The 27,077-nt window shown below is 32.7% G+C and overlaps 5 protein-coding genes across 6 annotated transcripts; 4 read left to right on the plus strand and 1 right to left on the minus strand.

Annotated features, from left to right (window-relative positions):
• The first annotated feature begins 8,300 nt into the window (after nt 1–8,300).
• LOC108198747 (zinc finger protein GIS3) lies at nt 8,301–9,318 on the plus strand. The gene has a single exon (XM_017366526.2). It carries the CDS (start codon nt 8,520–8,522, stop codon nt 9,195–9,197), a length of 678 nt encoding a protein of 225 aa, XP_017222015.1. The 5' UTR covers nt 8,301–8,519; the 3' UTR covers nt 9,198–9,318.
• Nucleotides 9,319–14,253: 4,935 nt separating this feature from the next.
• LOC108199092 (transcription factor bHLH75) lies at nt 14,254–16,227 on the plus strand. Its single transcript, XM_017366840.2, has 6 exons — nt 14,254–14,642; nt 14,755–14,874; nt 15,180–15,245; nt 15,375–15,443; nt 15,679–15,759; nt 15,942–16,227. Exons 1-6 carry the CDS (start codon nt 14,325–14,327, stop codon nt 16,035–16,037), a joined length of 750 nt encoding a protein of 249 aa, XP_017222329.1. The 5' UTR covers nt 14,254–14,324; the 3' UTR covers nt 16,038–16,227.
• Nucleotides 16,228–18,820: 2,593 nt separating this feature from the next.
• Nucleotides 18,821–20,821, plus strand: LOC108198546 (uncharacterized). Of its 2 annotated transcripts, none has more exons than XM_064083468.1 (5): nt 18,821–19,188; nt 19,305–19,465; nt 19,775–19,881; nt 20,206–20,401; nt 20,507–20,559. In XM_064083468.1, exons 1-4 carry the CDS (start codon nt 18,908–18,910, stop codon nt 20,368–20,370), a joined length of 714 nt encoding a protein of 237 aa, XP_063939538.1. In that variant the 5' UTR covers nt 18,821–18,907; the 3' UTR covers nt 20,371–20,401; nt 20,507–20,559. The 2 variants fall into 2 exon arrangements, with proteins under 2 accessions (XP_063939538.1, XP_017221788.2); XM_017366299.2 differs by having other exon boundaries at nt 18,849–19,188; nt 20,306–20,401; nt 20,507–20,821.
• A 2,451-nt stretch (nt 20,822–23,272) lies between these two features.
• On the plus strand, nt 23,273–24,118 carry LOC108198670 (uncharacterized). The gene has a single exon (XM_017366446.2). It carries the CDS (start codon nt 23,273–23,275, stop codon nt 24,116–24,118), a length of 846 nt encoding a protein of 281 aa, XP_017221935.2.
• A 2,136-nt stretch (nt 24,119–26,254) lies between these two features.
• On the minus strand, nt 26,255–26,806 carry LOC108198547 (VQ motif-containing protein 8, chloroplastic). The gene has a single exon (XM_017366300.1). The coding sequence runs from the start codon at nt 26,804–26,806 to the stop codon at nt 26,255–26,257; it is 552 nt and encodes a 183-aa protein (XP_017221789.1).
• Nucleotides 26,807–27,077: the final 271 nt, after the last annotated feature.

A 27,077-nucleotide genomic window follows, 5' to 3' on the forward strand; every position in this document is an offset into this window, starting at 1 on the left:
TTGATCAGATATTTTGGCCAGATGTCATGAAATATCGTTTCTAATTGAGTATTAAATTATTAATGCATATACATTTGTTAATGACATGCCCACTTTGGTTGAAATACTCAATATGAACACATGCATTCTGAAGTTTGGATTACAACTAGAAGACCAAGTCACAAGTTTTGAAAGTAGTTAATTTATAATTTATACTATTAAATATTAATTCTTTTTCAGATCCTTCCAAAGTGATGTTTGAAAGGAAGAAGAAAGATGATTAGAAACTTAATGGGGCATGTATTATTGAAGGATTAAGTAGGTTATATATTAGCTTCAATGGCTAGTTTTCTTCTTTGATAAGCACAAGCCGGTGGGCCGTGAATGAGGATTTGGGAGATCTTGAAATCATAATATGGCCGGGCATCAACTCAATCACCATTATACAAATTAAACATGATTAACTTCTACTTAAAAGTAAGTCAATCTAGTTTTATATTGGATGGTGGAAACAATACAAACACTCAAAATTGAACTATTTCTTGACAATTGTATTTTACCTCATGTTAAAATTTGATCAATAGTAGACTAAGCTCGTAAGCGCGCTACTCGGTCGCGGTCCTGAATATAGGCGCACAAGACTATAATAATGAAAAATTCTAAAATTTAATAATTTTCGAATATAAAGATTTAAAATACGGAATGTATGTGTTAGGGACTAGGGAGTTGGGACAGTCTAAAACTATTTTAATTATGATATTCGTGAAATTCTGCCCGGCTCTGATGAGCAATGAACCTCAATAACACACTGATCTTAAAAGTTCACCACTCCGATATATAATTTCCGGTGGAGTCCAACCATATTCTTATACATTATGAAGTGAGAAAGGTGGTATCTTGTTTGATTTTGTGTATCTATATGAGTAATCAGAGATTGTAATCCATGGCTTGTATCCTAATCATAATTTAAGGTCCCTCATCAGTCATGTTAGCTATGACTTGAAATTTCAACATTATCTAGCCGCCCGGTACATAACATATGAATGATAATAATACATATTCATAATTTATAATTGATTATAGCTCATATTTGTAGAAAAAAGAGTCATATTGTACATGAAAAATCCTAAAATGAGTAATTTTCTGTTAAATGAAATTCACCCTCTTATATATACATCAAAATACTTAGGATTAAATTGTCCAACACTTTTTTCTGTTGAACATATATATGTTACTAACATACGAGGGATCCGGAACCTATTGCCTATTACTCCCTCCGTCCCCCTCAATTGTTTACATTGGAGGGGGACACGGAGACCAAGACAATGTATGAAAAATGATAAAGTTAGATGAAAAGTGGGTAAAGTGGTGGGACCTATCAATATTTAATAATAGATTTGAGATAGTGGAGGAAAGTAGTGGGTGTAATAGTAGTTTTTATCGTTAAATATGAGATAGTGGGGGAAGATAGTGGGTGTAATGATGAGAAAAACTTACTATTTATGGTGATGTAAAGAAATGAGAGGGACATCTCAAAATAGTAACTGTAAACAAATGAGAGGGACAGAGGGAATACTATTCTTATTCCACCGTTAGCTTGGCATCACTCATAAATCCACAGATATCTATCAAATCCTGTTAGATTTCCGTTTAAACCTTGCATTGATCACATAGCTACGTAGATTGTTTATCTCAATCATACAATGTTGTCGCTCAGATAATACTGACAGCCAGACCTAGCTAAACAGTCTCAATAATCATGCAAAAAATTTCATAAACCCTACTCATTATGTCCCAACCGACAGTACAAATCACGTAGATTATTCTCCTACCATGGTACGACAATTAATAATTAGTAATCCAACGGTCGAAGAAACTTAAAACCTTCACCTAAAGATGGAGAAACGAAGCTTTCTTGAATGGTAATGTTGACTTGAGGGGAAAGAGTGAAGTAGTTATGAAAATAACACGAGAAAAAGAGGAGACAAGAGGGGCCATTTTTAGGGTTGTGGTGAAGACTTTGCATGAGCTTTTGATTTGATGCATTTTAACCATTAATGATTAAAACACTAATGATTATATAAATATTTGTGCTTTTGCTTGCTTGTTTGTAGATGAGCTTCTTTTTTGTTCAAGTTGGAGTAGTTAGGGAGATTCGGAAGATCTGGTGGCTAGTTCAAAGCCAGCTGATACAAAACGTCAATCACGCAAACTATGATTTTTCATCATCGGCACGTAATGGTGGGGGTTTCTTATGTCCTCATTTATGAACTTGAATGTATAATTTATTTATTTTTTGAAACAAAATGTATATTTTTTTTTTTGGAACATGTTTATAGATCACTCATGCACCGAACAACAATTATTTGTTAGGGATTGTGTTTTATAAATTTATTGAAAGAAAAAATTATACATTAATATACATATTTGTAATAATAATTTGAAATAATTATACCTATACTAACATTCACCGCATGTCAGTCCAAAATATTAGCAAACTAGTATTGAGTCTCCATGTTTCCTCATGTATATATTTATAATGGTGTGTATATATAGATTTTGAAAGCTAATATAATTCGCTATCTTGAGACACTACATGAGACATTTACGACGGATAACTTACGACAAAACTGCGAGGCACGAACTTATAACGGAATTGTGCCTTAATATCCCGGGTAAAAACCCTGTTTGTTGTAGTGTACTTATTTGTGGGAATTAATTCTGATAATTAGGGTGGATTAAACTGGTTTAGTTGGATTCTTACATCTTCAAAGTATATGTATAATTTTCGAATCAAACTTAAGAACAGATTAGGTTTTGAAGAGGTTTTCGGTGATTCGAGTATGATATCCATCTGCTTAGATTTGAAGCATGGACCGACGGTGCTCAGTACTTGATCTCCAAATCTATCAAAATTGATGTATATATGTATCAAACCTTGGATTCGATGTCACTCCTCAATATTTTTTATAAATAATTGTGAATCATTCTGGACCATGAAGATGAGATTCAGCTTATTTTTATAAATCATGCATATATATGCATGGATCATGTTTTGACTTTATCTTTCTTAGGAGGCAAACTTGATCGATATGTTCTGAGTGGTGTCGGCTCCAGAGATTTTGCCTATATATATATATATATAAAAGCTGAACACTATTCTTGAAAAACAGGGACATAATAATCCACCCAATGAGCTAAGTATATGATAAATGTGCTGAACTTCGCTAATTATACGGTGATCAGTTTGATATTTAATTTATGAATATTTATTTTATAAACAAGTTAAAATGTTGTTAAATGATGAATAAAATTTATTCCCTCTTTTCTCCTTAGGTAGTTTACTATCTTCAGGATGAGAATTTGGCAAACTATCTTTTTTTTTGGACAGAATTTGGCACATCGTCTAATGCTCCTAGAAAATATAATTTTATAAAATAATTTTTAATCTGAACCAAAATATGTTATTGCTATGAGAGCATGTACAATTCAGGAGGGATTTTGCTTTTGAAATAATACTTTTATATTGAATATTATTATGCGAGTAATATATTCTTTTAAGAAGAAATATTATATTGAATTGTTTCTCTTATTCTTAAAATCATATTATATTCATAATTACATGATAATATTCACCCTATTATATTCATTATTTATATGTTTGGATGGTATTTACAATTTACCGGGTATAAAAATTATCTTTATATCTCCAGTAAAAATATTTAAATAATATGAATTATGAGAAATTATTTAATAATACAAGTTGTTTTAATAATATAAATAATTCGAGAATTTTGTAATGCTGTTTTTTAAGAGTAATAAGTAATAAAGATCGAGGTATGGCCGCTAGGCCATGCCGAGAGATCCTTACATTAAAAAAAAATTAGTTATATTGCATCAATTTCTACTTGAAAAGTATTATTTTCGCAATTGAAAGATAATATTCAATTTGTTATCAAAGTCATAATATTGTAAAAATATAAATAATTCAAGAATTTCGGGTTGTTATTTTTTAGATCAATAATTATATTTTTATTTATTATTAAATAGAGATCATGCCGAGACATTCTTTTATTGGAATAATACATTTATATTGAATATTATTATGAGTAATATTTTCTTTTAAGAAGAAATATTTATATTGAATAATTTTTTATTTTTAAAAATTATATTATATTTATAATTAGATGATAATATTCAACCTATAAAATGTTAATATGTCATAAGTTTATAAAATTGATAATATTTGTATTTCATAACATTTTTATTTTATAAAAACTATACTATATAATACATGTTTTTAATAATATAAATTATTTATTAAAGTTTAAAGTATTATTTTTAGAATAATAATGATATTGAATTTATTATTATTAAAGATCGAGTTATGACTGTCAGGTAATGAGAAATCATTTTATTGAAAAGAAGATATTCATATTGAATATATTTTTATATTTGAAAAGTAGAATATATTATTAGTTTAAGGATAATTTTTAATTTTTTAACTAAATACTAATATGTCATGTAATTATATAATTAATACTGTTTAGGTATTATAAATAGATATAACAGGGCGGTTTAGATTATATGAAGAGAAGTGCTTGCACATATACGAGAAGTTAATTATAAATGAAAAGCAATTTTTCGTTTATAGGTTTGGATGTTGTTTACCACTTACCGAATATAAAAATTATCTTCAGTAAAAATATTTAAATAATATTAATCATGAGAAATTAAATAATAATACCAGTTATTTTAAAAATATAAATAATTTTGAGAATTTTATAATGTTATTTTTTTAGAGTAATAAGTATTATCTTCGCAATTGAAACATAAAATTCAATTTTTTTTAATCAAAATACTAATATTTTAATAGTATAAATAATTAAAGAATTTCGGGTTGTTATTTTTAGATCAATAATTATATTTTTTTATTATTAATAAAGATCGAGGTATGGCCGCCAGGCCATGCCGAGACATCCTTTTATTAGAAATAATACTTTTATATTAAATATTTTTATGCGAGTAATATATTCTTTTAAGAAGAAATATTAAATTGAATTTTTTTCTTATTTTTAAAGATTATATTATATTCATAATTAGATGGTAATATTTAACCTATTATATTCATTATTTATATGTTTGGATGGTATTTACAACTTACCGGGTATAAAAATTATCTTTATATCTCCAGTAAAAATATTTAAATAATATGAATTATGAGAAATTATATAATAATACAAGTTATTTTAATTAATATAAATAATTCGAGAATTTTGTAATGCTATTTTTTTAGAGTAATAAGTAATAAAGATCTAGGAATGGCCGCTTGGCCATGCCGAGAAATCCTTACATTGAAAAAATTTAGTTATATTGCATCAATTTCCACTAGAAAAGTATTATTTTCACAATTGAAACATATTATTCAATTTATTATCAAAATCATAATATTTTAATAATATAAATAATTCAGGAATTTCGGGTTGTTGTTTGTTTAGATCAATAATTATATTTTTATTTATTATTAATAAAGATCGAGGCATGGCCGCTAGGCCATGCCGAGACATCGTTTTATTGGAATGATACATTTATATTGAATATTATTATGAGTAATATTTTCTTTTAAGAAGAAATATTTATATTGAATAGTTTTTTATTTTGAAAAATTATATTATATTCATAATTAGATGATAGTATCAACCTATTAATAAAATGTTAATATGTCATAAGTTTATAAAATTGATAATATTTCTATTTCATAACTTTTTTATTTTATAACATGTATATTATATAGTACATGTTTTTTAATAATATAAATTATTTATTAAATTTCAAATTATTATTTTTAGAATAATAATGATATTTGAATTTATTATTACTAAAGATCGAAGTATGGCCGTTAGGTCATGAGAAATCATTTTATTGAAAAGAAAATATTCATATTGAATAGTTTTTTATATTTGAAAAGTATAATATGTTATTATTTTAAAGACAATATTTAATGAATTTTAATAATATAAATATTTCATGAATTTTCTAATGTTATTTTTTTAAATGAATAAGTGATAAAGATATGCCCGCTAGGCCATGCCGAGAAATCCTTATATTGAGAAAAATATAGTTATATTAAATCAATTTCTACTTAAGAAGTATTATCTTCGCAATTATATTCAATTTGTTATCAAAATACTAACCTTCTGCTGAAAATGGAGGAAGTGAATATTGTTTTCAAATCAGAAAAGCTTAAGACAACTGAGTGAAGAGAGAGTAAAGATATTGAAAAACGTAAAATTTTTAATGAGTGTTTTTAAATCACCCGTGCACAACCGTTTACTTTAATAAACAATAGCATTATAAAAGCGCATATTAAAAGCCATGCTTTGGTTTTTTACTTAACATATATAATTGAGGCTCAAATATAACATAAATAAAGTTAAATAATAGAACCACCATAACTTTGTATATTTTATTTTATTCACGGGTTTTTTTATTTAAAAAAAAAATCTAAAAGTAGACCATGGAACGCGGGCAACAAATCCCTCTTTCAATCAGTTTTCAGATTAATTGATTTTTCAACCAATTTTCTCTTAATCGAGACGGAGGGCGACAGAACAACAATTATTCGGAAATTATTCCCAAATTTTGCCTATATTTTAGAACATTATTATTTTGTAGCAAATGGCGTTAATGAAAAATAAAAAAGAAAGTTTTTCGAAAAGACACCATGCGAAGCGGGCAACAAATCCTAGTATATATAAAAGCTGAACACTATTCTTGAAAAACAGGGACATAATAATCCACCCAATGAGCTAAGTATATGATAAATGTGCTGAACTTCGCTAATTATACGGTGATCAGTTTGATATTTAATTTATGAATATTTATTTTATAAACAAGTTAAAATGTTGTTAAATGATGAATAAAATTTATTCCCTCTTTTCTCCTTAGGTAGTTTACTATCTTCAGGATGAGAATTTGGCAAACTATCTTTTTTTTTGACAGAATTTGGCACATCGTCTAATGCTCCTAGAAAATATAATTTTATAAAATAATTTTTAATCTGAACCAAAATATGTTATTGCTATGAGAGCATGTACAATTCAGGAGGGATTTTGCTTTTGAAAGAAAAAATTAATGTTTGAATTTTATACATAAAATGAAAATTTTAAAAATAAATTACAGAACTATATTTTATAAAAGTTTTAAAATACGTGTCGAGCGGTAAAAAAAAGGTAAAAAAAACTGTAAAGAAAAATAGGAAGGAGGGAGTACATGGAAATAAAGGCATGAGGAAGGAGAGAGTAGTATTACTCCCTCCGTCCCAATGAATTATATACATTGGGATTGGACACGGAGACCAAGACAAAGTGTAAGAAATGAGTAAAGTTCGATAGAAAGTGGGTAAAGTAGTGGGACTCACATATTTTTTAATAATAGATTTGAGATAGTGGAGAAAAGTAGTGGGTGTAATAGTGTTTTTATTATTATAGAATGGAGATAGTGGGAGAATGTAGTGGGTGGAGTAGTGTTTTATATTATAAAAAGTTGCTATTTTGGGAATGTATAGAAATGACGAGACATCCCAAAAAGGAAACTGTATAGAATTGATTGGGACGGAGGGAGTATTCAAATTTGATGGAATTCCAGAAGGGCCCTTGTAAACATCTGAATCCCTGTCAGAAAGTAGATTTGTACTAGCTCGCAACACTATCAGGTCAGGTGATAGATGATGTAGAGCTTTGTCAACTTCTCATTGGATCGTAATACTTCCAGCTCCTGTTTCAGGTACCTCGTTGCACCAGCTGTGGACCATATTTTTCCCTTTATTCTCTTCCACATTTTTCAAAACAAACTGCCAGATAAAAGTTTGAAATTTTATATTGAAGAAATGGTACTTTTGGAGTACTGTTAGTTCTGGAATATATAGTACTCCGGGCTGTTTCAGTAATTTGGTTCAATACTGATTTTACATTCACACACGTTATTCTGCACCGGATGCAAAGATACGAGGATGATGATCATGATGACGAAGACAAACTGAGCTGAGAGCCGGAGCTGTCCCGGAGTTTAAGTTGCAGAGTAGATGTCAACTTAAATCCACTACCATAAAAATGAAAAAAGATTTATCTGATACGTGGTAAAATAGCTTCTTTAAGATGAGTAACCGGTCTTTTGGAGGAGTCCCGATATAAATCCGTATGACGGTCCCAAACAAACAACATTGATGGTATTCAATGTCAAACTCACGGTTCTAATTAAAATCAGTTTAATATCTTACAAATGTTCCGGGACCGTGTTCCCTTAAACACACAACATTATATATATATATCTTACTCATTCTTCCAACAAAACCCTCGTAACACTTGTATAAATACCCCACTCCATGCAACTATTCTCTTTGGCTATGCACTCTTTCTCCCCTTACATCTTTACACACCATCTTAATTTTCATCTCGAAACTCTACTTCATCTTCACTTTCATCTCAAATCTCTCGGTAACTCAAAAATTCACAAAGTTTTAATACATACAACATAGTTATATGGAAGAAGTACCCGAGTCTGAAACTCGACAGAACTATACTAGAAATAAGCAAAGTCACCTTAAAATCTTCGGCTTCAATGTAAAAGAAGTTGAAGAAGATGAAGCTGGTGAGGCCGAAGGAGTTTTAGCCCTTTCGGCCTCATCTGAAGTCGGTGGCTTCGGAGCCACCGACGCTCGAAAATACGAGTGCCAATACTGTTGCCGTGAATTCGGCAACTCACAAGCCCTAGGTGGTCACCAAAACGCTCATAAAAAAGAGAGGCAACAACTAAAACGTGCGCAAATGCAAGCAACGCGAAACGCCGCCGTTTCGTACATGCATAACCCTATAATCGGTGCTTTTTCTCCGCCGCACCACCTCCTCTCTCCGGCGGGACCCACCTTCCTCCCGACGTCGCCTTCGTGGGTTTATGTTCCACGCGCCGCCGCGCCGTTTCAGGTGTCGCATGGGTGTGTTTTTCCTTCGTATCCTGTCGGAAGAGGTGCAGGGAAGTTAATGTATGCCGGCGGAGCAGGTGATCCGGGTGGGATGACTAATGGTGGGGCTCAGCAAAGTGGGGTCTACCAAGATGGGCCTTCACTTAGTAGGTTTTCTAGAGGGGATAGTGGGCCCAGTTTCGATGATGCACTGGGCTTGGATTTACATCTCAGCCTTGCCCCAGCTAGCCTTGACTAAGCACTGGCTTGTAGCTTTAGTTGTACCTTGATATATAAATAATCAATTTTACCGCTGCTAGATTATTGTATATGTATATTTCTTTCTGCTCAGGGTTCTAGAAATCGTCGATTATTTGAGATGTTACCGAGTCAATATTACTAAAGCGATTGTACACTGTATTTTTTTTAAATTATCAGTCATATTCTATTATCTATATGTTAAGGATATGTATTATGCAAGATTTGATTCGACGATGTTCGAGATATACGGGAGACGTCAGGCTCGTGAGTGAGAATGAAAATCAAAAATGAGAATGAAAGATGTGAGATCGAGAGACATGAGAATGAGTATATATAGGAGAGTGTAAAGATTAAGGGATTGACGTTTTCATTTCATTTCATAAAATGGCTAATTCAAACGGCAACATACTGTTTTGAAATTTCAATTTCCGCTAACCGGAACTATTAATCCTGAATCAAATGTCTCCATAATTTATCTGAAGATGGGATCATATAATTAAATCTTTTAAGAATTAATAATCACGTGTTAAATCTCAACGAGTAATGTTTGCTGGCTAGGTGGCCACTGGCAAACAAAACACAAAAGCCACCAGCAAAAAAATTGTGCAAGTTAAAAGTTGTGGCTGTAATTTACGAAATACCAATCAAGCAAAGTAGCAAACGAATGGAGCTAGTTTGCTTAGTTAAACAAAGAGCTTGCGTGTAAGCATCAAAATTCAAAGCTATGTAAAAATATAATGCATGCGAGTGAAGCACTTTAATAATTTATATCATGAGTCATGACCTCATTGTTTCTTTCTTTGGGTGTTCCCATATTCAAAACAAAAGTAGCCAAAAGGGGTGATGCAGCTGCACCATATATCTAAGCTCTCATTTGATAGTTGCTCAACCATTGCTCAAAGAACACAGTGGTGTGTGGTTTTATATAATGCTTAAAATATATATTGGTGTATTAATAACATTGCATTAGACGATACTTCTCCTGTCTAGTCATGTTAATAGATCGGATATCCGATATGAATGAATTTATGGCCTGTTTGGGAACCAGGATTTCATTTCAAATTCTGGATTTGATCAAATAACTTGTTTGGGAATTTGGATTTGGATTTCATTTGAAATCCACACATTCAAATGTTAGTATAAATGTGAGAATTTGAAATCACAACTCAAATCCTGTCATTTGAAATCCATCATTTGAAATGAAACACATGTTTCCAAACGGCCCCTTAATAAATACAAATATATTTAAAAAATTTGTTGTAAAAGTATATTCATATTTTTCTTTAGTAAGACTGATTTAGATGGATATGGATATTTGATGTTAATGTTAAAAATAATATTATGCTTATAAACGTTATTCTAGAAATCATCGATCAATTCTTATTTCATAACTCATCAAATTGATTAAATATCTAATTATTCATTTAATTATCAATTAATTTCTGATCAATTCAATTAATTCTTATTTCTTGTCTTCACCAATTTTGTTTGATTCACGTTTTTTACACCCCTGCTCGTAATTAACCTTGCATCTCTCCGATTGTTGTTGGTCACAAATCAGGTAGTGACTGGTCCATTCAGTTACCGAAATCTACATGTGCTGAATCAGTAGTACTTTGAGATTTAGTAAATGATGGCCCTGTAGCCCTTGACACCTTGCTTCCGAAGCTTAAACAAGGACAAGCTTCCCCCTGTCTCATTTCCAGTTCAAGGAACCAAAATTGATGTATGCATCTTCTTCCATCCAAAACCTAATCAATGTCTCACTTGGCTTAGTTTCCACTTCTCCAGGTTAGAGCAATTCCCCCCACCCCATCTGACATAGACATTTCGGTCTGAGGACACCCTGCATATATAACGGATGGTCGTTATCACTCGAAAGCCCATTTATGGGTCGAGAGTGGATCACGGGCGACCATCCTTTTGGGGCTCTGATATCATGTTAAGTGACCAATTCTCCTAAAATCTCAAGGTGTTAGGAGTAGGGCTTATCAGGATCATATTTTAACACATGTAGGCTGCATGATTTTAAGTTAATCTACACCAGAAATTAGTTGCTAGATCTTGTGATTGTTGTACAGCCAATGCTTTTATTATGTTCTGTCTCATTTAAGCATATGTTACTTTCTGTGACACCTTAGGAAGGGTACAATCTAAAGAGTACTTATCACAAGCAGCAAATTCTGGCCAGAATGACTAAACATTGTATTCAAACAACGCATCGATTATAGTGACTAAACATTGCATACTGCTAGGCTTCAGAGCTACTTCAAACTACAGAATTAAGTTGTTACAGTCCTAGCAGCTTCATGGTTTAACATTACATTGGTAATCTTTAATTTACCGTTTGGATCAGGCCAGAGGTCTTGCCCTGGGATAACATTTGCAGTCCAGGTCCTGCAGTTCACCACATACTCCATTGCTTCATGATTTTGAGTTGGGAACCATGTTAGATATTAGGATTCCGATAATTATTTCTAATTTCCATGACTTAACATTATTATTAGAGTTAAGAGAGTATGATTGGATAGCCCAAGTGTTGGGTTTTACGCGGCATGACACTATTTTCGGGTCTATGTTATTTTCTATTATCACCGAGGATGGGGCATGCCAATTGTCGGTCACCTTCCTCTTCTAAAGTTTATAAGTTGAACATTTATATGGGCCTCAAGATAATATGGGCCTAAACTATGCCAATAACAGATGCACAACAAATATTATCAATCCAGCTGTGCTAGGCCGCACAAACAACACTCTCAGCTTTCTTAAACTCGTGGCCTCGGATGGGCAAACTTGACTACAACAAAATTATTTTTATCTTAGTGTAATCTGTGTCAAAATTATATTTATCTTATTTTAATCTGTGTCAAAAAATTTAAAAAAAAAAACAAAAATTGTTAATGTAACCAAGTATCGTACCCTCACATTTGACTGAACAAAGTCTAGAAAATTGCTAGATATCTGCAAAGTTATCGATTTAATTTTTAAAAATTTACGTCTGATCAACATTCCTAATAATAATAAAATATATATACCTCCACAATTAGTTAAATTGATCTTTCATTCTTCCACAAAATCATGTCGATCTGGGAGATATATATATTATAATTTATAAGGTCGATGTCGCCATAGTCTATCTCCCATAAAAATATTACTCGAAATAGGATTTTTGCACTTCGTCACTTTTAACTCATTAACAATACATTTACGACTGTTTTTTTTTTTTTTTTTTTTGCCAGAACATTTACGACTGTTTCACAAAAAAAAAAAATTACGACATTGTTTTGCTGTAAATATAAGATAAGAGTCACAACCAAACAAACTATCATCCATCAATAAAGACATCATTTGTTAATTAACTTTGAATATAATGACATGGACGGAAAGGTGATCTGCCTAATTACATAATTAATTTTATCAAGTCTAACATCTAATTACCCATTTATAACAACCCTATTAGGGCGGTTAATTAAAGCTTTGACATCTAGATATCTGAAAATTTTAAGTTTAGAGAGCTTTGAAGAAGATAGTGAAACTATTATACCTAGATATATATCTATACTTTCACATCTATAACGCCATTTTTAGTAAATTTCTACTCTATAGACTTTTGTCCACGAGGAAATAAATTATAGGAAAATTTAAGGGACAGTTTTCGAGGAGATTTAATAATAGTGATTGTCATCGCAGTTAATATTACTCCCTCCGTTTCAAAAAGTATGACGCTTTGATTTTTTGCACACATTTGAAAGTGTTTTGACCAAGCACTTAAAATCATCATTTTTCTTTAAAAAAATTATATTTTAAAATTTTGACTATATACTTTTATTTAAAAAAATAAAATTTAAAAAATACTCCCTCTGTTTCTTTTTTCTTTTCAAGTTTGTGATGTCGGTACTGTTCATAACATGAGACAAATTACTAATTTGCATCTAATCTATAAAATTAAATATAATCATGAGTGATCTTATTAGATTCGTATTCACGAGTACTTTAATACGGTGAAGCTTTTATATTTACATATGAACGATAAAAGTGTGTGTTGGCAAACGTGAAAAGTACAAACATGATAAGTATTTAGAGACGGAGGGAGTAATAAATATAAGTACGTGGTCAAAGGACTTTAAATTACGTGCAAAAAGTCAAAGCGTCGTACATTTTGAACGGAGGGAGTATTAGCGTAGTCACTTTCAGCTGGCCTTTTCATGCATGTTATGGCTCGTATAGTACTGTAGCAACTGGTATGGAGCAAAGACGCTACATATAGAGACATGTACCGAGACATACTGTATATGAAGTACTGAATTTGAATTATAACTGCAAGATCATATATGAATCCGCACAAATGATGTGGTTTCGGACTTTAACCAGCGGAATACTCGGACTAGACTCAACCACACTGCACAGATCTAGTATAATACAGAGGAAATTATTGTATCGACTTTCATTTATTCTCTCTATTTCAAATAAACGAACGTTTGACTTTTTAACACATATTTTGATGTTTTATTTTTAGGGATTAAATCAATAGTTTGCAAATTCTTTTTTTGGATTGAAGTTTATATTTAATATTTTATTTAGAAAAATTAATAAATTAACAATTTTACATATATAGTGAATGCTCTTAAAATAGTGTGTTAAAAAGTCAAATATCATTTATTTGAAAGCAGAGGGAGTAATCAATACTCACTCTGTATACATGACAAAAAAAAATTAAAAATTACTCACTCTGTATCATAATGTGTCGTCCCGATTTTTGATCTTTGACTAGTCAAATTAACCATACCTTGATTGAAAATTATATCTATTGTAATTCTAAAAAATTTAAAAATACATTTAGACTATTTTAAAATATAACTTTTTACTTTCTATATAATAAATATATATTTTTAATATTTAATTAAAAATTAATCAATTTAGCTTCTATAAAATTGGAAGGGGATGTAATTCGGCCCTTGATTGTCCTTGTCCTATGGTGTCTATTCCTATATTCTAAATGTCTCACTATCACTTTTATTTAGTTACGTACATAGCTTCAAGTACTATAAAAGCTCCCCCACATGAATAAATCAACAGTAGGCCTTACATTTATAAAACCTTGAATCTCCACAACTCACCCCTAAGAATGAACTCAAACATGGAGCTCCTGAACAATATGTCTGTGGAGAATTTCAGCTCAAATTTTCTGGGTCTCCTGGCTACATCCAGTGACAACTTTTCTCATCACTATGAAAGGGCACCACAGCTTCAAATACCGACAACTATCGATAATATTCAGAGCTCTTTTTATCCATATCATGCTCAAGTTTACGATCCATCTGCTAATTTCTTGTCAACAATTGACAATATCCCTGTATCTCAAGAAGAAAGCATCGTGAACTCGACGCCTTTGATTTACGATACTGGCAACTTAACTGGTGATGGCAAGGCTAGTAGAAATTGTGTATGAACTTTTTTTATAAGAAATTGATTTTTTTGACAGAATATAAAAAGTACTCCTATTTTTCGAATTTATTTATATATTTTTTCTGTGTTATGTTATATGATTCCTGCAGAATCATGGCGGGAGGAAGAGAAAGAGAAACAATGAGCGAGAAGTGGAGAAACCGGGAGAAGTTGTTCATGTGAGAGCAAGGAGAGGCCAAGCTACTGATAGTCACAGCTTGGCCGAAAGGGTACGTAAATATTTGTTTATAGTAACTTATAATTACAGCTTATTATCGGTTAATTGATCAATTTTCTTGATACTATGGCCATGTTTTCATCTACTAATCTATTTTTATGAGTTATTAATCAATTAGTAGGTTTAGGGTCTCTTAGAAACTAGTATTTCACAAAAACAGGAAAAAAAAACCCTAGATAGCTAGACCCTAGAAGCCATATTTCTTCTAATTTCCATAACCAAATTTACAAACTGCAATAATTCATGATGCAAGCATTTTACAGAGGAAATAATGTAATTTTTTTTGTTACAAAACAGTTAAGAAGGGAGAAAATAAATGAAAAATTGAGGTCTCTGCAAGATCTGGTTCCAGGCTGCTATAAGGTAACATCGAGTTCATATAGTCTCGTTAATTCTTCATATGAAATGTTCTTACAGTACTTTCTATCAATCGTAGCAAATTTGCTGCTGGCCTGATTACTTTGTATATTTGTTTTGCTGATATATATGCAGACTATGGGAATGGCAGTGATGTTGGATGTAATTATAAATTATGTTAGATCACTACAAAATCAAATTGAGGTAAGCGATTACTCTTATATAAATACCATGATTAATTGATTATCTTGAAGTGATTGTTCTTAATTTCATGTATATTGTTGAGCAAAAATGTATGCAGTTTAAAGAATGAATATGTATTCGTGCAATTAAGATATTTCGTTAGACCTGTTAAATTATAATCATATTTGCTTGATAAAATTTGACAAAGAAAACCATAAGTTGAGGAATTTTCTACTTTTTTTCTTGTTGCTTTCAGTTTCTGTCTATGAAGCTTTCAGCAGCAAGTTTGTTTTACGACTTCAACTCATCAGAAATGGATGCTTTGGAAACAATGCAGGTGGTTTTAATCATTTTTCTTCAGAAGTAACCTCTTAATCACTTTCTTAAGTACAGTTCTTCATCAGGATTGCTAAAAATTTATAAGGTCTTGCGCATATATTATGTTGAGGGCAGAAATCTTATTCTTAAATGCTATGTTTTAAAAAAGAAAGGCAGTAATTTCATGGAATATATTTTCAGGGGACAAACGGGCATGTCGAATCACAAGTGATGGAGAGGATGGTGGGAGATGATGGGTATGGAGGCTTTCCTCAGTTTCAGTCATGGCCTCTTTAAGCTACTGCTTTAGGTTGTAATGTCTTCAGTACGTAGCCTTAAATGCTACACATCATATCTTACATGAAATGTATTACATGTACTTCAATAATTATATGTAACTTTATATCGATACTTGCTCATCTCAAAGTTGTTTACATACCAGTGTACTGTATGGCTTTTGCTATATAGCCAAATGTTGGTTTTTAATATAGGGATTTGAATAATCTGCGCCTCTTCCTCTATTGCTTTATCATTTCGGAATAACCTCAGTAATCCTTCTGGTTTATGAAGGAACTGCTACATATATTTGCATGTTTTGACAGATCATTTATCTGAAAAAAGTTCAATTGCATGAATTGTACTCAGATTATATATTTATCAATGTGATTGAAAGATATATTCTACTAATGATTTCTTATAATGCTTACTGAAATGAAGATATATTTATCATTACCATAGCAAATTCATCGACTTGCTTATTTGCATTAGTGTTCTGGTTCAGATGAAGCCACTGCCAAATCTAGTATATTGTCAATATTCACCCAACGTGTACGAGTCTGAAAATTTATGAAATAGCTTTATTTCTGTCTTTCAATCTCTTCAATTCAACTGTGTCTAGGCCACATGAACATTCATCTTTCTGAAACTTGTGGCCTCATATGAGCAAAGTTGCCGACAACAGAGTAATCTTTATCAGTGTGTCAAAAAGATAAAATAGCATAGAACAAATGTTAATTTAACCAAGTTCCTAAACTCACATTTGGCTGAAATAACGTCAAATTGAACTTTCGATCATCTCTAATATCATGTATAATCAATATCATGATTATGGCCTCTAATCTAGCTCTGTAAAAATATTACCAGAAATGGGACATGTCCATATTGTCCACTCTATCAATATTGACTCATCAACAAGTACATTTTATACCTTGTTTTGCTATAAATAACAAGAAAAAGACAAGAGTCACAAGCAAACAAACTATCATCCATCAATGAAGACATCATTTGTGAATCAACTTTGAATATGATGATGAAAGTACTGTCATTTGCCTAATTATATATGTTTATCAAGCCTAACCTCTAATTAACCACTTATAACAACCCAATTAGGGCGGTTAAAGCTTTGACATATGAAGAGCCTTGTTTTACAATTAGGGCTAGCATAGATTCCACGGTTTGTTAATCACTGTGAAGATTGTGTCATAAATGATTAGATTTCACTTATCAGTGTAGCCAAACAAGGCTGTATGTAGCATTTGAATGTAAAAGTATAGGCCTCCCATTTTCAGTAAGCATTTCCATCTTGCGAATAAGGCATAACTTATTGATTAGTCGTAGATGTTTATTAAATCAAATGAAGGTACGAGCAGATGAAATTGTTCATCACTAACCAGAAACCTCCATAATTAGGAGGTGTTTAATTGGTTCAAGGTTAATAAGTCCGGTTAACTAGAATCGGAACCTCAAACTCATGTGTTGGTGCTTGGATTAGCAATTTTGTGACTTGGCATAGGAACCTCAATCCGACTTAGAGGGTAAATCATTCCTTACACTCCTCTCGGGATATATATCCTTGTATCCCTCATTCTGATTGTCATTCTGATCACTCACGATCCAAACGCCCCTTAATTTTACTACGACTTTAATGCGTAATTGATTTGCAATCGGGTGACTATTTCAATTTATTAGCTAATCGGAAGGAAACTCAGAGAGCATCGTTTAATCCTTAATCTGTAATTTGGTAGGAGTTAAATTAGTTCTTGAAATTTCTTTTCTTGCAAGTTACTTGCATATTATGTTTCTTTCTTTTTGCTTAAACTATTTGGTCAGTTCGTCATGAGTTTCTAAAAAATATGGATGTGGTTGATGGAATTGGTCAAGCTGGTGGGCATATTAACAATGACCAAATAGTTCCGAGGGCGATGTTTGTTTCGAGGAATTATAATCCTGAACAATTACCCTATTTTCACAAAGTATAAAAATTATAATCCCATATTATGTTACAATAATTTTAATAGATTCATTTCTATGAACGAGACGAAGCCATAGCAATAGCCCGTAGTCACTATAAGAAAAGTAGCTATTTTGGATTGGAAATAGCGACCGGCGCCTAATTTCGATCGATTAGTAACGGTTTCGATTGATTAGTAACCTTCTAGATGGTTATATTTTACATATATTGTGTTAAATGTACTTCAATACTATGTACAACTTTTATACATAGGCTTCATCTTTGAGATCTTTTGTCATCTCAAAGTTGTTTAATACCAGTGTATTGTGTGGCTTTTGCTAGCCAGGAGATGTCCAATTAATCTATGAAAATATTTTACTGATTTACCAGTTAAACTCTGATTTGACCAAAAATCTCTGATTTATCGAAAAATATCAGATATATCCTGAATCAGTAGGTCAATCGATTAGTTTTGATTTCCGGTTTTTACAACCATGATCAGCAGTTGGCTTTGTTGTTGTCACATAGCCAGGAGTTGGTTTGAATACGGATCCGGTTAATCTGCCCCTCTTCCTCTACTGATTTATTTTTTCGAAATAACCTTAGTAATTCTCCTGTTTTATGAAGGTACCACTATATTTGTATGTTTTGACAGTTCATTTATCCAAAAAAGTTCAATTGCATGAATTGTACAGACATCAAACATCAGTGTAATTGAAAGATCTTCTACCACTACTGTGATTTCTTAAGTTTATGAAATAAAATTGATGTTGTCAGGACCAGTAAATATACCGAATACATGAACTTCTTGACATTGTCCGTTCTGGACCGTGCCCAAGCTACAAGGAAAATACTAAAATAGTTTGGCCGGAGCTGCAGATCCCAGTCCTAATCCTGTTAGAGAGTAATTGTTTACATCGAACAGTCCGCAATTTTTATGAGATTTAACGCCTGTTTAACGTACTCGAGTATAAACTCCCAAAGAAACCTTTCGATCATCATTTATATGTTTTCAAATTTTCTAATGTCCCAAGCTTTGATCTCCCCATGGCAAGCAGAAATGATACTTCCAGCGTCCTCGTTGCCTGCATTTCACCTATCATCGTCGATATGTCCTAGCTTTAGCCCGCATGGCCAGCTCCATCCCCTCAAAATGTCGTGTATCAGGAGCTATAAGAGTGTAGTTGCATCATCTCGCTTGAAATTAGAGGTGAAAAGGTACTTTAAATTTTTTGTTTAATTAAAGAATATCATTCTTCAGATTTGTTCAAGTAGATTTCAGAAGGAGTCGACCAGAGTAAGAATTAACAGAGATTACAATTTATTTTTATCAGGTGGTGCCAAGATATGATTATGTGGGCGGATAAGCAGTCGTTTTATTTACACCTGAGCCGTAGCAGTGGAGTCCACCGCAAGGGACTTAAGGTCTGCGACATTGATTTAGATCAATATGGAGTTGTAAACAATGATCTGTATGCTAGTTATTGCCAAAATGGTGAGATTCTTTACATCTTTGTCATGATATTAGCATTTCTCAGCTGTTTTAACTCGAAGAATTAGTCCTACAAGTTTGTCAAATTATGAACATGGAAACAGGGGAAATGGTTCATAAATAACCGGTGATACTCCTCAATTTTGCTACATAAATACTTAACTGATCTGCAATTGGGTCAAAAATCGAATTTAATTGATTATAGGAAGTAAAAAGCTAGATTTTATCGCACATTTGATTTCCAAGGCACCGCACGATGTTCTTGTTTCAGTTACTTACAGTAGTATGTTTTCATGTTTCGTTTTTGGTTAGCTCGTCAAGAACTTTTGGAAAAGATTGGTGTGGTTGATGAAGTTGCTCGAGCTGGTGGTACCTTAGCACTGACTGAACTGTCGCTCAAGTTCTTTGCACCCTTGAAAGTATGTACTTATTCTACTTCTTGACTCGCGTCTTTATCCCCTTACTAACATTTTGTGACTCACTAGTTCCTCCGGGCTCAGTGGTAGGATCAGAAGTCTGCTGTAGCACATGACATCTTAATAGATACTATTTTCACAGTAAAATCATTGACTTGTGTAGTTGCATTGGCGTTCTGGTTCTGACGAAGCCACTGACAGTGGCGGAACAGAGAGAGCAGGGTGCTTATTAGTACTCAATGTCGTAAATTGCTTTATTATATGTTTCTGTAGTTCCTCCTCATTTCTAAAGCTTGAAAAACTCGTATTGTGTCCTCCTGATTTTAGGTCTGGTTCTGCATTCGATGTAGTTGTAGCAGTCGGATAATGCACACACATGTTATAAATGTGGCCTCACAGTGCTTATTTTGTGGTGCTATAAAACCAGAGAGGAGACAGATTTGTTGTAACAGTTCGTGCATCCGACTATTCAGCTGCTCGACTATACTTTGAGCATTTCATATGGAAATTACCAAATCGAGAGGTATGTAAGATTCATTCTTGCTCTCCTCTGCATGTTGATGAAACGCAGAAAAAAGGGTAAACACATAATTAATGACTATTAAGGCATGTGTGTTTGTGTGTCCAGCGAGTTATGGAAGCAACGGCTACTGCAATTTGGCTTAACAAATATTACCAACCAGTATATACAATAGAAGAGGAGGTGAAATTGAGGCTTGTCCGTTTCATGCGTGGACTAATTTTTATACTATGTGAATCAGGCATCGATGCTGCCATGAGAAGCCCCTTCTGGTTTTTATACTAGGTTTCTGCATTTATAGTGTGTTGTAATTCAAAATATGTGGATCTTGATACTGTTCTTACAATGTGACTATAAATCATTCAGTTAGATGAAGGCATCTATGAACACTTTACATTAATTCTCCCTTTTTTAATATATAAACTCTAAGAAACCGCTACTATGAACATTTTACATGTTCTCAACCTTTTTTAGTATGTCCGGGGCTTTGATCTCACCATGGCATGCACAAATGACACTTCCAGAGTTCCAGGGCCCTTAACATCGCCTTCATTTCACCTTTCATCTTCTACATTTCCGATCTTTAGCTCCCATGGCAATCCGCAACCATTCACGCGGTCACATATCTGTAGCGAGCTCTGATACCATGTTGAGAACCGGTCGATCTAAAATCTTAGGACTCCAAATTAATTTTATGTTATATTTGAATACTGAACAAGGACTCACGGAGGGTATTAAAATCTAAAAATCAGCAAGATTAAAACAAGGCAAACTAGAGCACGATTGGATAGCCTAGTGGTGGGTTTATCCTCTGTTGACCCGGGACACCCGGGTTCGACTCTGGCTCACCCCGAGAATTATTAGAACAGATACTAAGTTGTAAGGCATATAAGCCTGCATTGTCAAAAAAACAAGGCAAACTAATTCGAGGATACCAAACGGTCAAAATCTTCAGATTATTATCTTAAAAAATCAGCTAAATGAGCTGATACATCAACAATTTTAATGATAAAGCTACCATTTCTTCTCGAACATAACTTTTTATGGTTATTTCATAAAGAAAAAAAAGGTGCCTTGTATACAAGGACTCTACATTGAATAACCGATCGCAATATAATATAAGACGCTACTCTCAACACAAACGAGGTGTTATAACCGGAGCCGCAAATCTTTTGCTTCTGGTTTCTTGCTTGATTAACCTTTTGCATTTGGTTTTGCTTATAATCAAACGTGCATTATATTTCGGTTATGTAAAGTAGTAAAAGCTTAAAGTTCGAAACTTGTGCGATTTGTTCATTTTACGTGTATGTGTTTGATATATGGTTGGTCGTAGCTATCGATCAATAATATGTATGATTTTGTTTGCTAAATATGTTGTTGTCCACGACAAGATAAGTACCACTCCATAATGAGTAAGAGCAACTCCAGCAGCTTCCTTATTTGGAGTCTTAAACCAAAATATGAGGAATATGGGAAAATAATCTGCTCCAACAGTATCTTAGTGATTCTTTAAATCACTAAGATCCACTAGCCATGCCTTATCTTTAGGTAACCTCTCTGCTCTTCTAAATCTTATTTTATAATAAATTTTGATTACAAACATGTTCTCTCTCTTCACCTATTGCAATAATGGTAACTTTTAATAATAAAATAGTATATAAGGAATATTGTTGGAGGTGAGAATAACTATTATTATCTTAAATCACTAAGATCCAATATTTTATATTATATTTAAGGAATGGGCTAAGATACTGCTGGAGATGCTCTAAGCTTGTAGAGTTGTAGTTTTTCAACCACTGAAATTTCGATAAAAGTAGATGCTCTAAGCTTGTAGAGTTGTAGTTTTTCAACCACTGAAATTTCGATAAAAGTAGATGCTCTAAGCTTGTAGAGTTGTAGTTTTTCAACCCCTGAAATTTCGATAAAAGTTTTAAGTTTAGTGTCAAGCAATAGTCACTGTCCCTACCAAGAGCAAAAGCAGATGTTCTCATTCAATATTGTTAATAATTGAAAGCAAGGGGCCCAACCAAGCTAAGCTTTTGGACTATCCGAGAACACGTGTTAACTACATCATACATAGTATACACTTTAAGCCACCTCATGTATTGTGGTCTACATTGTTAAACTCATTGTCTCCGTCCACCGCTAGAGGCCAACTTTGAAACAACTCCTGATTCTTTATGAGTAATACTGTAATAGTAATTTACGCAAATTAAAAATTTTGACTTTTCATTTTATATTATAATAAATCAAAAATTGATGTATAATATTTATAAATTATATGAATTAAATTTATGTTGACTCATAAACAAGAAATTTTAGAGAAAATAACGGAGTTACGACCCACCCATGATTATCATTTCTATTTAGTATTGTAAAAAGTAGAAGTCAGATTAAATGATAAAAATATGAAACAAAATTAATATGAAATTGATGGATTGAACAAGATTATCCCATGATTAATTAAATAATTAAAAAATTAATCAGTTTGACGAGTTATGATATTATCGAATATTAAAAATAATTAATCACTGACTTTTGGAATAATGCTTTTATTCCGCAATGCCCTGACTAACCGATGCTTATCACTTCTGTTCCGTAAAGTTTCTGCCCTTTTTCTGGCGTGTCTCGATCAATTGCCAACTAGTTTCCAATCAATACTAATCACCAATCTCAATCTCAACACCACTTTTGAAATTTCTTTATATCAAGAACCACCCTTTTCTAGTTTCTTCATCATCCCTATCACTATAAATCCCTTCTCTCTCGTCTCCACAATCTCTACTAGTTCCATCTCTTTCTCCTCCCAAATTCATAACCTAATCGGGTTTAATTACTACCTTGATTACCATTCATCAACAATCTAGGATCCCAATGGAGATTACAAGACTCAATATCATTAGTGATTTCGTTTCACCAATTTCCAAAATGCCTCAAATTTACTCTAGTTTCTGGAAATGGGGAGCTTTATTATTAGCCTTATACGCAACTTTTACGAGTCTTTTTGCAAGAATCAAGCTCTATGTTGTCCGCCTACATTCAATCAAACATTCTTCCTCTCCGTACCTAAACAACGCCCCTAACTTCTCCGATAACGACGACGACAACGATGACGATTGCTACAACTCTTTCTCAGCTAGAGACTCGGTTGATAAAAAAATCAACTCAATTTTTGCATGCAATCGTGAAAACAATGATCAAACACCATGCACAACTGATCAAGACTATAGAGTTGCTGGCTTATATTCGGAGTATCGAGGCAACGTCGATGAATTTAAAATTTCGGATTTATTCACATTCGGGAAGAGCGTGGTGAAGCAATGGGATCATTTAGGTTTAGGTCTAGGTTTAGGGTTTCAAGAAAATTTTACAAGTGAATTTTCCACTTATGACACATTATGTGGAAATGAGAATTTGTGCTCAATCTTTGACGTGACACGTCAGATTCCGGCAGCGTCTGCCCTATTTCCGGCGACTATTTATTTAACGGAGATAAGTAAAAGCGGTGACGGCGTTAAGATAGGTGCTTATGACCGGAGAATTAGGGCGCAAAACCCTGTTATGTACGCTGAGTGGGGTTCAAGTTTTGGAAAGGTGGTGGGTGTGAGTTGCGGCGGCGTTGAAAAAGTGTACGTCAAGCATGGCGGCGCGTGGACGGTTGGTGATATGAGGAGTTTTAGGAGTCCTTTGAAAGTTTTTAATACCGCGTTAGAGTATTAAAGCGCCGCCGTGACAGCTAATTAAATCGGAGACATTGTATAATAAGTTGTTATATTATATAATTATCAAATGTATAGTACGCGAGTTTGTATGATATTCTTTTATTTAAAATTTGTTCGTGTTCTAAAAAAATGGATAATGATTTTTTATTTATTAACTCAAATAAAAATGTTAATTTTAACTAAGAACTAAGGACATTATATGATTATATATATCTCGACGGTTCGGAATATTATAAATTTATGTTGTATTTGGTTGGGGTGAATGATTCCGGAAGGAATGGAATGAAAAATGAACTATATATTATGAGCAATTGTCAACAAATTTCATTCTTACTCCATTCCATTCCTTACATTATGTGCTAGAGATCATACCTTCAATTTTGAGATGGAATGCTCCATTCTCTCCTACCCCTAATTTCTTCTCAAATTTCATCATAGCAATTTTGCACTCACTTAAATTTATTTCAAAACTTCCTTCCAATCTCTATTAGTTCCAACTATTTTAATTTATTTTTAGTCATTCCATTCCATTCTCCCCAACCAAACACAACATTAGTTCGGTTGGGGTCTTTGTTCTTAGCTGTCAAACTTGGAGCAAAATGTGTATCACACGAAGAAACGACATTAAATTTGTCAAGTCATTCTCTCGGTCCCCAGCTGGTTTGGAAATAAGCAAACCTATATAACGTGCTAAATTTTGTCAACATGAATCACATGGTTCCACCCATTTCACTTATTTTATCCCTATTTTCTATTTTACTTATTCCAAATAGAGTTTTAATACCATCAGATTATAATATATCATAAGTTAAATATTAGTAATGTTCATTAATTATTGTATTATTTTGTTTGAGTTGACTGAATAAACTATAAACTTTTTAGCAAAAAAAAAAAAGAATAAACTATAAACTTTTGAGATAAAATAAAATGAAACCGGATATTGAAACTATTAGTCAAACAACAATTTCATTTCGTTCCAAAGAAGTGACGATTTCAGACGGTGGCGTAAAAACCAACTTTTGCGATCGATCACGGTGACGAAACAGCCTATTACTCTCTTTACTGTCCGATTTGGATGACAGGTCTTGTTATATTCTTGAACGGTAGAGTCAATGGTCACAAATTAATGATGATTTTCTGAGCGAGTCCAGAGGAGATTCAGTAAAGAAAGTGTGCGACATGCACGACAATTTCAATTTTCAAGTGTGAATAAAACAAATTAAACAACTACATTTATTGAGAGTCTTACAAAATTATTGGGCGTTGTAAGATAATCATACAATATTAATTAGAAATTGCTCGGATCATTTAGCTAAGATCAACCGCTTTTGGTGGTTGCACCAAATAAATTTAAGAGGGGTGATCATAATTTAGATATATCTCTTTATTGTCACTCGATTGTTTTCCTCCATGGCCACAAGTAACCAACTAGTCAACATTACTCTAGCTTCAACTCTTGTGCATGTTTACAAAATATGACAGGTGGGATTCTAGATCACTCATTATATTATTTTTATTATCTTATAGAATATGCATGAGAAAATCCATAAAAATGAATAGATATATAGTAGAAATTGAATACTAGATGTAAATTACAGAAAGTAGTGCTACGTCCACGAAATTGTGTACATAAAATTTGCATATAATGAGCTAGCAAGTGTTGTGAGTTTTAATTGGTGATGTCAACACAGGGGTCTTTCCAATTAAAATCCACCACGTCATTGTGTACAAAATTTAATACACAATTCTGTGCACAAAGTATTTTCCAATTACTAATGTATCTCAAAAATAATATTGAAACTTTTATTTATAATTTTTGTTTAAGATTCTTTACGATCACATATTCATATATTACTTTTATTTAGTAGTCATGCATTATCTATATTTGATTATTGAGATTAAATATTATTTCTAAGAAAATATGTAGTTGAAAATATATCAGCCAAACAAACTCACATTTTGACGGAGGGAGTATTTATTAGAGTAGAATATTGCAACCATGCAAGATCTACACATTCAATAAATGAATAAACCAACTTTCTTTACAAGTTACTTAGCTGAAAAACTAATAGACTTGCCTAGCTAAAAGACAAATCAAAGTTTCCTTACAAGTTTCCTTTGCGTTCATCAGACATTAATATTGGGGAAGATCTTTCATCACCTCCAAGAACGATGGAGAAAGCGTTAACATATTGCCCATGTTCGGAGATTGAAACACCATATCCGAATATCTCAAAACATGATCACCCGGATAATAATTCGGTGTATATAAAGGAAAATCATTCAAAAAATCGCGATTACGATTCGCAGGAGGAACCGTAGAAGAAGCCTCTTTCACATCACCATTTGCATCATTCATTTCATCCGCAACACCTGAAGATGACTCTTCTTTCTCGTTGTAAATTGCACCAACAATTAAGTTCTTATTCGAATTCGAGTTTTGATCATTGAGTGCATTTTCGTTTCGTTGAATTGAGCCGGTAAGCTTTTGGACCAAGGCCATAAAATCACTAGGTTTCGTGTGGATGATCTTCGGAGAATGCACGTAAATTATCACGGGGAGCTTTCGGTGATGATGTGGTGGTTTTTGAATTGCATTCGAATGCTTGTTGATCTTCAAAGGCGAAGGACGCGGACCGTTGATCACTCTTTCTGGTCGATCAAGATCATTCGAAAGAGGGCTCATGGGTGCAAATGTTGAATCTTCGAATGTAAAAGAAGAGTGTATTTATTTTTTCCGGTGAACACAGTCTAAGTGTATCGAGATTGGTTGAGGTGAAATTTTTTATGTTTCGGATGTGAAATTTTCAGAGGCGACGATGGATTATATATAGCCAAGTCTTATGCATGTGATGAGTATTATAAGATATGTCAAAATCCAGCACGCACACCGTTGACAAATTCGGGGTATTATACATTTTACTTTAGGGTTTAGCAGAAAGCTGTAACGTGCCGCG

Source organism: Daucus carota, chromosome 8 (assembly GCF_001625215.2).
Source record: "Daucus carota subsp. sativus chromosome 8, DH1 v3.0, whole genome shotgun sequence".
In the NCBI taxonomy this organism is placed as follows: Eukaryota; Viridiplantae; Streptophyta; class Magnoliopsida; order Apiales; family Apiaceae; genus Daucus; species Daucus carota.